The 16,244-nt window shown below is 39.3% G+C and overlaps 1 protein-coding gene across 3 annotated transcripts in view; it reads left to right on the forward strand.

The window, feature by feature from the left end:
- The window catches only part of ARAP2 (ArfGAP with RhoGAP domain, ankyrin repeat and PH domain 2), a 183,356-nt gene that overhangs the window by 87,615 nt on the left and 79,497 nt on the right, over nucleotides 1–16,244 (forward strand). For all 3 annotated transcript variants that reach the window (XM_043438632.1, XM_043438634.1, XM_043438633.1), the window contains 4 exons: nucleotides 6,688–6,832; nucleotides 11,633–11,735; nucleotides 12,915–13,113; nucleotides 13,518–13,581. In XM_043438632.1, the coding sequence (XP_043294567.1) occupies nucleotides 6,688–6,832; nucleotides 11,633–11,735; nucleotides 12,915–13,113; nucleotides 13,518–13,581 (511 nt within the window). The remainder of the gene's footprint in view (nucleotides 1–6,687; nucleotides 6,833–11,632; nucleotides 11,736–12,914; nucleotides 13,114–13,517; nucleotides 13,582–16,244) is intronic.

Consider the following 16,244-nt stretch of genomic DNA (forward strand, 5'->3'; position numbering starts at 1 on the left):
TGTGTAAGGCATTGCTTTAGGCTTTTTCTATATGTTCATTGTAATTCTCATAAAAGCTCTGCAGGATAGTTGATGTTATGCTGGTTTCACATGAACAGTGGAGGAGCTCAGCATGAAGCGGAGTCTTGCATTTGATTTGTGTTATAGTTGTTACTGTGTGACTTTGGCTTCGGTCAGGGCGATGACCAGCTGACACTAGAGGGCAGAGCATCTTTATTCTTTGAGTTTAGGTTTTTTTTTTTTTTGTTCTTTCAGCAAATTTATTTTCATGTCTTACTTTTCTCAATGTGACCAATAATAAATGATGAATTTTAGAGATTTTCTCATCTTCCCATTGCTCCTTATCAGTATTTTAATACTTATATAGTTGAATGTTGAGTGATCAAGAGGGAAGAAGTACCAGAACAATCTGTGAAAAGATGATAGCAATTATTAAAATAATTGAGTAACAGGGCACTTAGTGTACTTGTTAAGAAGTGTACAAGTTTTCTAGAATGTTTCTTCTAAATTGCAGGATATATTAATCTACCCTTCTAACCACTTATACAAAGATGAAATAGGAAGGAAATCTGAAATACGAGCTTTTCTTCCTAAAGCTTCTCAATATATCATAAGTATTCTGCAGGCTAAAAATAAGCTTTTAGTTATTTTTTGACAACTCTGGTTATAATATTTATAAACTTATCAATTTGTTTTACTGTTTTCTTGAAATATATTGCTTTTCTTAATCACTTAAGAACTGAATTGATGTTTCAAATTTGTAACTAAATCAGTTTTTCCTTTTATAAAAGATAAGTTCACTAATGGATTTTGTTGTTGAAATTTATTTCAAAAAACAGAAACCAGTGCATTCTCCATATTTGTAATTTAATTAGGGATGTTTTCTCATTTTGGAGCATTCTGTTTTAAGTGATATATACTTTGACGATGGAGCACACAGAAATGATTTCATTGGATAACAATCTAATAATCTAACAGCAAGGTATTCTTTGATGGTCTTCATTTCTTCCATCCAATATGTCAGCAAGGTCTGTCATTTTAACTCAGAATAGACCATGAATCAGTTGGCTGCTCTCCATCTTCACTAACTGCAGCTGAACCTCAGTCACCATCGTGTCCTGCCTGGGCTGTAATATCCTCTGCCCCGGCCCATATCTGTTTACTGGTTAACATCTCCCCTGGCTGCCCTCCAAACCATTCCCCCAAACAGACATAGTGATTGTTGAGAATGTAGATCAGACCATGCATTTCCATTGTTCAAGTACAGTTAGTGGCTTCCCATGACAGGATATAAGCCTTTTCCTTATCTGACCTAAAAGCCCTTCTCCTCCTTTCCCCTCTTCATCTTACATCCTTCCTTCCTGTCCTACCTGCCTGGCCCCACTGGTTTCCTGTCTGTTCCTGCAATGTGCCCGCTCCGGACCTTTGCAGTTGCTGTTCACTTTGCAAAGAGCACACTTTCCTCAGCCTGGCTGCCTCTCACCTCTAGGGGGTCACTTCCGGGCCACGTGGTCGGGGAGACCTCCGTGGCAGCCTCCTAACATGTGGGCCCACTGCTGGTTCTTCTCTCTCATACGTGCTGCTCGCTTCCACTGTGGCTCTCGGTGCGTGAACTGGATCCTTGTGTGATCTGTTTCTCCCTCCTTCTGGAGTGAAAGCTCGTTGAGGCCTCAGCATTCTCTGGTTTATTCAGCAGCATCAAATCTCTGGTGCCTAATACAGTGTCCACACATAACTAGTCATGTGCAAATATTTGTTGAATAAATGGGCATTGCTCTAACCACATTACTGCCAGTGTAAAAGCACAGATGACTTTATATATACATAATAAAATTTTTATTGAAGTATAGTTTCTATATGGTATTGTTTAAGGTTTACGGGTGTATGATATAGCAATTCACAATTTTTAAAGATTAAACTCTATTTATAATTATTAGTTACTATTTTTTCACCTGCATATAAAAATATATAAGTGCTGACACAAAACACATTTTGTTTGGGAAGAGCCTACTTAAAAACATAGAAGAAAAAGTTGAATTAACAAGAAGCAGAGCGTTTTGGTGGGTTTTTTTTTTTCTTTTCTCTTTCCATCAAGATTCTGCAGCAGTGGTACTCCTGTTGAGCACCAGCTTTATGGAAAAATTGAATTATTTGGAAAGATTTAGAGATTAAAGTGTGGTTGTCACCTTTGCCTCGGAACAGCAAGCATCTGGACTGCATCACTCCATCAGGGCTTGTCAGGATGGCCACAGAGCAGACTGATTAAAAACAAAGAAAAAAGTCAAGGAATAAAATGCATGCAAGTCCTTCAGAGAGTTACAGAGGCTTCAAATTGTCAGTTCAGATTTTCAGGATTTGAAGTTCTTCTAGCCTCTGGTTATGAAGACTGATCTGTATTTTTCTTTTTCTCCCCAATTTAGTGTTCATGAAAGGAAAGATTGATAGCTCTTGTTAAACCTAAGTGCAGAGCTGAATAATAGCATCCTGATTTTGTTTTCTGTTTTCTCCCCTCAACTGTATTATTTTCCCTTGGTATCTTACCTTGGTTTGTTGACAGTGTTTGAGTTTTAAAGAGAAAGTGGTTGATACGGTTTACTAGAAACTCTGTATTATCTGTTTATATTTAATTTCATGAGTTAGTATTGAGGAATTTTGAAGATCCTTTGTTCCATAAATGCCTAGCTCGCACAGTTTAAAAATATTTCTTCAAGGCTGAAACATTTATTTTAAATGAAAGGAGTCCTAGTGAATATTTCTATTTTCTGTGGATGCTGAATGCCATCAGTTTGGGAAATTCTTCATCAGGAAACAACTTTATGGTTTAAAAAAATAATAGTTTCACCTAAACTCTCTCTCATTTATCGTGCGTATCTGTATTTGAAGGCAGGGCCTCTGCTGTACCCTGGCACATTTAAACAATGGACATACATGCTTCAAGCACGTGTCAGGCACGGACAGGGAGGTTGTGAAGTAGATAGAAGGATACCTTCCCTAGTTGACTGCTTGGGTTTTACTCTCAGCTGTGATGCTGAGTACTTACGTGATGTTGGTAAAGTCCATCAACCATCTTGTACCCATGAACAGGGTAAAAGGAAAGGAGCACACAATCATAGAACTGACCTAATAGGGTTGTTCTGAGGATTCAATGAGTTAATGCATATAAGATGCACAGGAGAACATACGACACATACATTTGATGCTAGGAGGATGAGGACAAGGAGAAATGGTAGCAGAGATACACAGGTATCCGTATACACAACTTGCTTCTGGTTTCCAGTTAGCCTTTGGGTTTAGGAATATCCTACTGGTGGTAAGCTAACAATCAAGGTAACCATACTCTAGTAACCATATCACTTCATAGGAATATTTCAGTAGGTCACCTCTGGAATTCTTTATCTGTGCATGAGTAAATTGCACTAACGTTTTTCTGCCCTGATCTAAAGGTCAGGTTTGAATAGAAGGAAAGAACAACCCCTCCAGCTGATCCAACCACCATAATAAACATGACCTCTTGTCTTATAAACACCTTGTGTCCTGAGAGTTGTCCATTCTGTGGCCCCAGTCTTGCTTCTGGTAGACATCTTCTGGTAACTGATTAAGCAGTAAAACTTGTTCTGTGGCAGAGAGGGTGTCCTGTCTGAATTAGCTCAAGCAGACCAATGCCATCCAGTGTAGTTTTGTTAAAGCTTTCTGATTGCTTCCCAGATGAACAGAAATGTCAAAATTTCCTATCATGGCTTTGTTGTTATAAATCCTCAGAGGTAATATCTATGCCTGCTTTGTCTGACCTCTGGCCTATTTTCACTTAAAAAAATGAAGTTCATCAAGGATTATGGTGATGATGCTACAAGGTTAAATCTCCTCAAGCCCATATTTCTAACTTAAAATGAGTTTGTACTCACCTTTTTCAAGAGGTCTGTCATTTGTTTCCCATTAGAATTAGCATAATTAGGTTCTGCATTTACATTTACTTTGTGGATCATGCATTTGACACTTGTTTAAGACCTTCCAATGTCTCCCACTTGTCTACTGAGAAAGGTGCAAACTCCGGAATACCTATCATGGAAGACTCCTGGGGCCTGGCCTCTGCCGTGAGCCTGCAGTCTTGTTTCCCAAGTCCTAATTTCAGATGTAATCTCTTTCTTTGGCCAGATAGGTTTTTGACAGTTTCCCCTTCGCATGACTTTCCTCACAGTTCTTTCTCAGAATTATGGAATGATTGGGAGCTCAGTGTGTGCTTTTTGCTACTTTAGAAACACACCTTTTCCACATAAATGACTATTTCAAAAGCCGTAATTTGTGTGAAGTTCTTTCTTCCCACTTCAGTCTGAGGGTAGCTTCCTTTCAGAATGGGTCTGGTCTCTGAAAGGCCCACCTCAGATAAGGATGAGAGAGACAGAATTCTCAGTTAAAGGACAGGCAGTTACTGGAGAAGGGAATGGCAAACCATTTCAGTTTTCTTGCCTTGAGAACCCCATGAACTCAATGGACATGGGTTTGAGTGGACTCCAGGAGTTGGTGATGGACAGGGAGGCCCGGTGTGCTGCGGTTCATGGGGTCGCAAAGAGTCGGACATGACTGAGCGACTGAACTGAAGTTACCTTCTTATTGTAAGACCAGCTGATATTTTCGGCCCTTATTTTATTGAATCTCTTTCTGTATTTGGTGTTGGTAGTCATTTGTTTCTGAAATGCTCACCCCTTTTTTGTTTATGCACTCTCTCATCTCATTTGTTTCTCTGCCTTTGTGAACCCTTCTATACCCATTGTTCCCTAAGTTCCCTTAGATTTTATCCTTGGTTACTGTGCATTTTCAACTACTACCTGTACTCTAAAGACTTTCTGGTTATTGAGGCTGTTTCTTGCCCTGAAGATTCAAATCCACAGGGTGATCTGCCTAATAGGTATTCCTATTTGAATTTCTAGGAGATATCTTTCATGTAGTGCGTGTCCAAGGAAATTCAGATTACATGCACTAAAACTGTTTCTACTTTATTTCCTTTTAGGTAAAAATAGGCATTTCTGCCCACCTTGTAATCAAAGCTAAAAATGATTAATAACCATTAATAAGTTCTCTCTTACTCCCTATGTCCCATCAATAAATGTTTTATCCCTTTAGAATACACAAGTGCATGTATGCATTGCTCTCTCCCCTCCTCCCTGTCTCTCTTGTCCCCATCCTCTCCTATCATCCCATCGCCCCCTTACCCACCCATTATCCTACTATCCCTGTGGTACTACCTGCCTCGGATGGTCTTCATCTTTCACGTTTGGCAGAGTCCCAACAGGTCTCTGCCTTCAGCCTCACCTTCTCACATCCATGTTGCACAGAAAGCAAGTGTATAAAATTTAAATCTGCAGTTTCCTTCTGATGAAACCATTTCAGTGGCTTACCATCAACTCTAAAAGCAAAGCTTAGCAGACTTTCTGAAAAGGGCCAGAGAGTAAATGTTTCAAGCTGGGCATGCAGGTCAGGTAGTCTCTGCCCTTGTTGCAAGAAAGCTGCCCCAGGCAAGCCACAAATGAATGGGTGTGGCCCTTTCTCAGTAAAATTTTTTGTTTACAAAACAGGTGTTGATCTGCATTTTGCCTGCAGGCCATAGTGTGCTGAACTCTTAAAAGATGAATTTCAAATCCTCTAAACAGAGCATTTACTTCCCCGGTGGCTCAGATGGTAAAGCCTCTGCCTACAATGCGGGAGACCTGGGTTCGATCCCTGGGTCGGGAAGATCTCCTGGAGAAGGAAATGGGAACCCACTCCAGTACTTTTGCCTGGAAAATCCCATGGACAGAGGAGCCTGGTAGGCTACAGTCCCTGGGGTCGCAAAGAATCAGACACAACTGAATGACTTCATTCAAACAGAGCATTAGGCCTTTGCTGGTGGCTCAGTTGGTAAAGAATCTGCCTGCAATGCTGGAACTGCTGCTGCTGCTAAGTCGCTTCAGTCGTGTCCGACTCTGTGCGAATCCCATAGACGGCAGCCCACCAAGCTCCCCCATCCCTGGGACTGTCATGTCCAACTCTTTGCAACCCCGTGGACTGCAGCCTTCCAGGCTCCTCCGTCCATGGGATTTTCCAGGCAAGAGTACTGGAGTGGGGTGCCATCGTCTTCTCCAGCAATGCTGGAGACCTGGGTTCAATCCCTGTGTAGGGAAGATCCCCTGGAGAAAGGAATGGCTGCTCACTCCAGTATTCTTGCCTGGGAAATCCCATGAATAGAGGCGCCTGGAAGGCTGCAGTCCATGGGGTCGCAGAGTTGGACACAGCTGAGCTACTATACTACTACTAAACAGGACATTAAGGACATTTATTTTTTGTACACTTACCTAACATCAGCCACAGTGATGCTTTTTACCCTACATTTTCCCTTCCTAATGCTCTGTATAGACATCAGTCTTTACCATTTCAGCATCGTTTTGCAGTGGTCTCTTTATCGATTTGCCTGTTTGTCTGGTCATCAGTGTCACAGTTATTTTTGTCTTTCACATCCCTGGCTACTAGGTTGTAAATTTTTTGAGAGCATTAAGTATGACAGTTTTATATCCCATGCAGCAGTATCATGCTCTTTATACAAAATAGGAAACTAATACATCCATTTATTTGAATCCAGTTATTTAAGACCATATATTTTAAATTTTGATTTATGGTATAGCTCAATTTATCACTTGTTTTGTTTTAAATTCCTAGAGACAAATAAAAAGTGGTGTGTTCTGGAAGGAGGCTTCTTGAGTTACTATGAAAATGATAAGTCTACCACGCCTAATGGCACCATTAATATCAATGAAGTCATCTGCCTGGCTGTGCACAAAGAAGACTTCTGTTTAAATACTGGGTAGGTCTATCATTAAACGAGTAGGAGCTGAAAGTATTTTCTGATATGTATCATACCAGTTAATAAGTGTTTTATCATCATTGCAATTCTTCAGTTGCTTCTTACAGAAGAGTTTGGCGGTTTCTTGAAGCCTACTCATTTTTCAGCTTCTAAAAGTTCCTTAGGGAATTCACTAAAATGTGGGAAAATTAAAATATTTCATTAGGTAATATGAAAGGTTGACATCTTCACGTCAAATTTTAAGTAAGTTTACATCATTCCATTCTTGCACATGTAGTCCGATAATTTTTATGATTCACTCACTGTTTAATATAGTGATTTAATGACAAAATTTAGGCTTTCATTAAATGTATCATGGTTAAAATAGATGACAAAAAAGTGCAGTGGTAATGTTCACAATAAAATAAGTTATGCATATTGAATAGCATATTGAAATACTAGATTTCTTAGATCTATTTTGACATTTTTATGGTCTCAAAAAGTTTTAAAGAGTAGACAATATTTAACATATTCGACTCACAAATAGTTTAGTAGGAATCTGTGAGGACTTTTAGAAATTGACCCTCTAAGATATTTGGTATGAAAGTTTATCACATTTTGTAATGTAGTTTTTTTAAAAATAAAAATATTAAAATGTGCAAAATCAGTTATGAAACTGATAAAGGAGCATAGTATTTCAATAAAAGTTTTATATGAGAAAGGGAAGAGATTTGTAAAGCTATGTCATTTATATAAAATTATATGAAATACTGAAACATTTTACTGTTATCGCATAACGACCAGTACATGATAGTTGAATGACTACTGTTTTCTAGTAAATCTAACGTTTTGTGAACAAAACTGGTTATGTGTTGATTTATTACTTTAATATTAATAGTGCTTTTATTCTAAATGATTAAACAGTTTAATGTGGCTTACCATTTAAAAAAAAAAAAAAGACCCTGATGCTAAGAAAGACTGAAAGTGGGAGGAGAAGGGGACAACAGAGGATGAGATGGTTAGATAGCATCACTGACTCAATGAACGTGAGTTTGAGTAAATTCCCGGAGTTGGTGATGGACAGGGAGGCCTGGCGCGCTGCAGTCCATTGGGTCACAAAGAGTCGGACACGACTGAGCAACTGACTGAGCAACTGATGGAATGTTAAGTGTACTCTATGTATTAAATTGCTTAAACAATTCAAATAATTACTATTAGTTTATGTCAGCATATAATCATATTCGAAAATAAAACATTCTTGATAGAATGTTACTGATACAAGTAGATGTGCAAATGAAAGCATTTATAATGAGATGTGTTTAAAAAATACTACAGCCAGATTGTTAGTCACCTTCAATAGCATATTACAGAATTTGAAATTGATGATATAGCAACTGAGGAGTCATACACATTGAATTTTCAGAAGAAAGCTGATGGCTGAGTATTAAAGAAGAGATTGGAAGAAGAAAGATATAATTAAGAGAGTGTAGCTAGAGGAGCAAATAATTAAAAAGAAACAGTGAGTTGAGAGACTCTTAAGATTGAACTGGTAGCATTCAGTGTGTGACTGAATGAAATGCTGATGTCAAAGGGAAGATAAATTAAGATTCCAAGGTTTTGTTCTTGTTGATGAGGCAGATGGTGATGCCTGTAACTGGAATGTAAAGGAGATAGCAAGAGGTGTGGGGTAAGAAAGAGAAAGAAGGACGATCAGTTTAATATAGGGTATTTTGAGTTTTTGTTTTTAGGTAATGGCAGCAATCCAAGTCTATGCCCCGACCAGTAAAGCTGAAGAAGCTGAAGTTGAATGGTTCTATGAAGACCTACAAGACCTTTTAGAACTAACGCCCAAAAAAGATGTCCTTTTCATTATAGGGGACTGGAATGCAAAAGTAGGAAGTCAAGAAACACCTGGAGTTACAGGCAGATTTGGCCTTGGAGTACAGAATGAAGCAGGGCAAAGGCTAATAAATAGAGTTTTCCCAAGAGAATGCACTGGTCATAGCAAACACCCTCTTCCAACAACACAAGAGAAGACTCTATATAAAAACATCACCAGACGGTCAACACCAAAATCAGATTGATTATATTCTTTGCAGCCAAAGATGGAGAAGCTCTAGGCAGTCAGCAAAAACAAGACTGGGAGCTGACTATGGCTCAGATCATGAACTCCTTATTGAGAAATTAAGACTTAAATTGAAGAAAGTGGGGAAAACCACTAGACCATTCAGGTATGACCTAAATCAAATCCCTTATGACTATACAGTGGAAATGAGATATAGATTTAAGGGACTAGATCTGATAGAGTGCTTGATGAACTATGGACAGAGGTTCGTGACATTGTACAGGAGACAGGGATCAAGACCATCCCCAAGAAAAAGAAATGCAAAAAAGCAAAATGGCTGTCTGAGGAGGCCTTAAAAATAGCTGTGAAAAGAAGAGAAGCAAAAAGCAAAGGAGAAAGGGAAAGATATACCCATTTGAATGCAGAGTTCCAAAGAATAGCAAGGAGAGATAAGAAAGCCTTCCTCAGCAATCAATGCAAAGAAATAGAGGAAAACAATAGAATGGGAAAGACTAGAGATCTCTTCAAGAAAATTAGAGATACCAAGGGAATATTTCATGCAAAGATGGGCTCAATAAAGAAATGGTATGGACCTAAGAGAAGCAGAAGATATTAAGAAGAGGTGTCAAAAATACACAGAAGAACTGTACAAAAAAGATCTAAATGACCCAGATAATCATGATGGTGTGATCGCTCACACTCACCTAGAGCCAGACATCCTGGAATGTGAAGTCAAGTGGGCCTTAGAAAGCATCACTACGAACAAAACTAGTGGATGTGATGGAATTCCAGTTGAGCTATTTCAAATCCTAAAAGATAATGCTGTGAAAGTGCTGCACTCAGTATGCCAGCAAATTTGGAAAACTCAGCAGTGGCCACAGGACTGGAAAAGGTCAGTTTTCATTCCAATCCCAAAGAAAGGCAATGCCAAAGAATGCGCAAACAACTGCACAATTGCACTCATCTCACACGTTAATAAAGTAACGCTCAAAATTCTGCAAGCCAGGCTTCAGCAATACGTGAACCGTGAACTTCCAGATGTTCAAGCTGGATTTAGAAGAGGCAGAGGAACCAGAGATCAAATTGCCAACATCCGCTGGATCATCAAAACGCAAGAAAGTTCCAGAAAAACATCTATTTCTGCTTTATTGACTATGCCAAAACCTTTGACTGTGTGGATCACAGTAAACTGGAAAATTCTGAAAGAGATGTGAATACCAGACCACCTGACCTGCCTCTCGAGAAACCTGTGTGCAGGTCAGGAAGCACAGTTAGAACTGGACATGGAGCAACAGACTGGTTCTAAATAGGAAAAGGAGTACGTCAAGGCTGTATATTGTCACCCTGCTTATTTAACCTATATGCAGAGTACATCATGAGAAATGCTGGGCTGGAAGAAGCACAAGCTGGAATCAAGGTTGTGGGAAGAAATATCAATAACCTCAGATATGCAGATGACACCACCCTTATGGCAGAATGTGAAGAAGAACTGAAGAGACTCTTGATGAAAACAAAAGAGGAGAGTGAAAAAGTTGGCTTAAAACTCAACATTCAGAAAACTAAGATCATGGCATCCAGTCCCATCACTTCATGGCAAATAGATGGGGAAACAGTGGAAACAGTGGCTGACTTTATTTTTGGGGGCTCCAAAATCACTGCAGATGGTGACTGCAGCCATGAAATTAAAAGACGTTTACTCCTTGGAAGGAAAGCTCTGAGCAACCTAGACAGCATATTAAAAATAGAGACATTACTTTGCCAACAAAGGTCCATCTAGTCAAGGCTATGCTTTTTCCAGTAGTCATGTATGGATGTGAGAGTTGGACTATAAAGAAATCTGAGCACAGTAGAACTAATGCTTTTGAACTGTGGTGTTGGAGAAGACTCTTGAGAGTCCCTTGGACTGCAAGGAGATCCAACCAGTCCATCCTAATGGAAATCAGTCCTGGGTGTCATTGGAAGGACTGATGTTGAAGCTGAAACTCCAATACGTTGGCCACCTGATACGAAGAGCTGACTCATCTGAAAGGACCCTGATGCTGGGAGCGATTGAGGGCAGGAGGAGAAGGGGATGACAGAGGATGAGATGACTGGATGGCATCACTGACTCAATGGACATGAGTTTGGGTAAACCTCAGGAGTTGGTGATGGACTGGGAGACCTGGCGTGCTGCCGTTCATGTGGTCACAAAGAGTCGGACACGACTGAGCGACTGAACTAAACTGAGCATATATACTTAGTGTGTTCCAAGAAATACTTGGACTATAGATGAGCAATGAAGGAAAAATTCAAGTTATGTGATATTACCCTATTTTTATCTATACTAAGGAGATGACATTTTGGCATAGGATGAGATGATGGAAGGGAAATTTGTGAAGATGAGAACTATTTAGAGAATTGTTGGGACAATGTTTGCTTTGAACAGGATCAGAATAAATCAAGAAGGAGTGATCTTAGAGGGAAGAGGAGACAGAAGAGAGCCCCCTGCCACATCAAGGCATCAGCAAAGTCATGCCATACATAGATGGTTTGTCAGAAGAATATTATTTCTGTCTGATCCAGTGTGTTCCATTTAATTCATTTGGATAAAGTACAAACCAGCAACAGAAAAATATGATAGGTAGATGGTAGGTAGATCTCACGCTATTATTCAGTTTTCAAAAGGAATTTATTTGAAGACTTGATCTTTGTGTTATTTTTTTTATCATTAAAGCCACACATAACCAGCAGTACCTTTTTACTCTTACGTCCTGTAGGCCCATCTTTACTTTTGAGATTTATTTACCCTCAGAACGTGCATTTTTATTTGGAGCTGAAACATCTCAAGTGCAAAGAAAATGGACAGAAGCAATAGCCAAGGTATTTATTTTTTTGTTAATTTTTTATTGGAGAATAGTTGCTTTGGGCTTCCCAGGTAGTGCTAGTGGTAAACAACCTGCCTGCCAGTGCAGAAGACATGAGACATGGCTTCAATCCCTGGGTTGGGAAGATCCCCTGGAGGAGGGCATAGAACCTACGCCAGTCTTCTTGCCTGGAGAATCCCATGGACAGAGGAGCCTGGCAGGCTACAGTCCATGGGGTCGCAAAGAGTCAGACACGACTAAAGTGATTTTGCACCTGTGCACACACATAGTCTCTTTACAGTGTTGGGTTAGTTTCTGCCACACAGCAGACTGAATCAGCCGGACACACACATACATCCCGTCCCTCTGGCACTTCCCCTTCAGGTCACGGCAGTTTAGTAAGTAAAGCTCCCGGTGCCACACAGGATGTTCTCATCAGTTATTTTATATATAGTATCAGTAGTATATATTTGTCAGTCTCCATCTTCTAATTCCTCCCACCACTCCTTTCCCCCTTGGTATCCATTTATTCTGTCCATCTGACCAAGGTATTTAAATATTGTTTTATTACCTAAATCCAGAGAAGCGTCTTTACCTTTGGAGGTTCATGAAAATTTTTTTAAAGATTCCAGAAAGCATGTTCATACTTAATTAGGGTTTCACAGGTTGTAGTCAAACGAGGTTAAGAGTTACCTTTCTGAAGCCTTAAGCAGAGAAGAAATTAATGTAGGATTTTGGAGAGGTCATTCTTAAAATTAAGGCCATACCTTGATGGTGGAGATCTTTTCATTATTGTGAAGTCATTTCTGTGTATGTCTTTTTATAGGTAGATTTCTTATTCATAGTGTACACAAACAGGAAAAGAACAGATTCAGTAAAAGATACAAATGAAGACAGACATTGAAGGTTGACATTTTAAAAGATTCCACAAACTGACAAAGAGAATGTCTTCCTGTTTCAATTCTGTATATATCAAGAAAAACGGTTTAAGATGCTGCCATTTGAAATTGCATTATTTTATAGCTCTTCAGTTTTAAGACTGATGGCAAGTTTAAATAATTGTTTTGAAATCTGGATTACTCCTAAATCTTTAATACAGAAAAACAAGTTTTTCCCCTTTCCCTCATATCTTTAGCTATGTAAGGGATTTCCTGTTTTCACTGTCTTTATTACTTTTTTGTATTTGTTTTAACAGCATTTTGTTCCCTTTGTTGCTGAAAACTTAACAGAAGCTGACTATGATTTGATTGGTCAACTCTTCTACAAAGACTGCCACGCCCTGGATCAGTGGAGAAAAGGCTGGTTTGCAATGGACAAATCTAATTTGCGTTTTTGCCTTCAAATGCAAGAAGGTCAAGAGGATAGAATGCACTTAAGGAGACTACAAGAACTAAGTAAGTTTTTTTCTCCCCCTCCCCTTCTATCTGCGGGCTTCCCTGGTGGCTCAGAGGATAAAGCGTCTGCCTGCAATGCGGGAGACCTGGGTTCGATCCCTGGGTTGGGAAGATCCTCTGGAGAAGGAAATGGCAACCTACTCCAGTATTCTTGCCTGGAGAATCCCATGGACAGAGGAGCCTGGTGGGGCTACAGTCCACGGGGTCGCAAAGAGTCGGACACGACTGAGCGAGTTCACTTCACTTCACTTATATCTGCACAGAGTTCTTTGCTGCATATGGAAATAGTAGATTTCACATAAAATTATGAGGACTCACTTCTAAACAGTGAGTAAGTAGTTGATAAAGGTATTTAGTGTAATGCTTTAAAATAATATGTTCATACTTTTCTTCTTTCCCTCCAGCAATTAGCACAGTGGTTCAAAATGGGGAAAAATTGGATGTTTTGCTCTTGGTAGAAAAAGGGAGGTAAGTGCATTTTTGCTTTTTGTTCTTTATCTCAATGCCTCTATGGAGTTGGATATTCTGGTTATCCTCTTGGAGGAGAACCCATTATTTTATAAACTGTTGGAAATTTTCTGAATCTTGTGTGTGTGTATGTATATATTCTCTTTAGTAGAAGGAGCAGACCAGTGAAGCTTGCCTATTTTTATATTATGAGAAACTCAGTGGGATCAGTTATTGTAGTTTTCTGCAGACCTAGATTCCTTTGCTTCCTTTGGAAGCACTTTGACATTTGTAAATATATTATCAGTGTAGATACATGATAGGTATAAATAATACCCTGAATCATGTATAGCTAAAACCTGATTTCTTGAATTTATTCAATTTTTCAATAAATATTAAGCATCTACTCTATGGTACTGTTATAGGTACTAGGGATATAGTGGTGAATAAAACACATACGGTCTTTGCCTTCATGAAGCATCTACATTTGTGGGGGAAACAATATACAATATAAACAGGCAAAAAATTTGCATAGTATTCTGTCCCTCAGTGTTAAGTGCTTGAAGAAAAATAAGGTAAAGAGAGTGTACCTGGTAGAGTGGTATTCTGTTTTCAATAGGGTGGTAAGAGAAGATATCTTTGATCAGAGATCTGTATCGAGTGGAGGGAAAAAAAAACAAAAAACATGCAGCAGTCTGACTAGAATGTACGAGGCACAAGGGCAAGGATATTTTGAAGACCCCAAGAGTGAGTTGTGTTTGGCATGTTCAAGGTCTGAAGAAAGCTCCTGTGGCTAGGGAAATTTCAGTGAGTGAGAGAAGAAATGATTACAGAGATATCCCTGGGCCAGACTATAGAGCCTTACAGGCCATGGTATGTAAAGACTTGAATTTTATTCTAAGCATGGTGAGACACCCCTTGATTTGAGAGCCAGGAAATGCAATCATCTGACTTAGGTTTTTAAATGACTACTGTGACTCTAGATGGATAGCTTTCAGAGGGCGTGAGTGAAAGTTTGAGCATCAGGTAAGATGCTGCTGCAGAGGCCAGGCAAAAGGTGACTTCCTAATGACATAGTGTTGAGTGGTAAGATATACTGTGTGGGTAGAGGTCAGTGAATCTGTTGATGAATTCAGTGACTGTGACAGTCAGAGATGATCCCAGAGTTTTTGGCCTGAGCCTTTATGTGAATTATGGTGCTATTTTTTGAGATAAAATAACATGGAGAGTAGAGGTGGGGTATTAGTACATTTAGGGCAGTAGATCAAGAATTTGGTTTTGGCAATGATTACTTGGAGATGTCTATTTGAAAGCAAAGTGGATATGCAAGCCTGGAATTAAGTGGAGAGGTTACAGCCAGAGATAAAGATTTGAGAGTCATCAGCATACATTTTGACTGACTTATTTAGCCAAGGAACAGATCAGATTCACCTAGAGGAGGACTGTAGGTAGAAAAGAGACAAGGAGGTAGTCCCAGGGCATTCAGTTTTGGAGGAGGAATGATCTGGCAAAAGAGCCTGAGAAGGAGCAGAAAGAGTCAGATCACAACAGCTAGGATGGCATAGTCTCCTGAACAAATTGTTTTCTCTTTATATCTTATCATTTGCTTTCAAATCCCATAATTAGAATGTTTAGCTCTTCAAGAGTACAAGATATGTATTTGTAAATATATATATATATATGTAATGATAAATATAAAAGCAAAGCTCAATTAGCCTTCCCTCCAGTAAACTTCCATGCTAGTGACAAGGATGATGACTGAGCCATTATCTGAACCTATCTTTTCTTGAACTTCACAGGAAGATGCCAACCGCTTTAGACAGCAAACGTATTGCTGATTAGATATGTATGTCAGAATGTGTTTTTAACTTACAGACATAATCAGAATTTTATGTTTTTTCTTTTTTATTTCTGGACTTAGAATGACTAATAATATTTTAGGTTCTAATTTTGCTACCAGATGATAGTTTTACTGTTCCCTCCGAATACATTCCATACATGTTCAGAAATAATAATGAGAGTAGATAGTGTTATGGCATTAGAAGACTAGCACAAATACACTTTTTCAGTTTAGTTCATTCGCTCAGTCATGTCCAACTCTTTGTGACCCCATGGACTGTAGCACGCCAGGCCTCCCACTCCATCACCAACTACTGGAGTTTACTCAAACTCATGTCCATTGAGTTGGTGATGCCATCCAACCATCTCATCCTCTGTCATCCCCTTCTCCTCCCACCTTTGATCTTTCCCAGCATCAGGGTCTTTTCCAATGAGTCAGTTCTTCACATCAGGTGGCCAAAATATTGGAGTTTCAGCTTCAGCGTCAGTCCTTCCAATGAATATTCAGGACTGATTTCCTTTAGGATTGACAGGTTGGATCTCCTTGCAGTCCAAGGGACTCTCAAGAGTCTTCTCCAACACCACAGTTCAACAGCATCGATTCTTCGGCGCTCAGCTTTCTTTATAGTCCAACTCTCACATCCATACATGACTGGAAAAACTCTTGGAGCCCTCTGAAAATAAAGTCTGTCACTGTTTCCTCTGTTTCCCCATCTATTTGCCATGAAATGATGGGACCAGATGCCATGATCTTAGTTTTCTGAATGTTGAGCTTAAGCCAACTTTTTCACTCTCCTCTTTCACTTTCATCAAGAGGCTCTTTAGTTCTTCACTTTCTGTCGTAA

Source organism: Cervus canadensis, chromosome 19 (assembly GCF_019320065.1).
Source record: "Cervus canadensis isolate Bull #8, Minnesota chromosome 19, ASM1932006v1, whole genome shotgun sequence".
Classification (NCBI taxonomy): domain Eukaryota; kingdom Metazoa; phylum Chordata; class Mammalia; order Artiodactyla; family Cervidae; genus Cervus; species Cervus canadensis.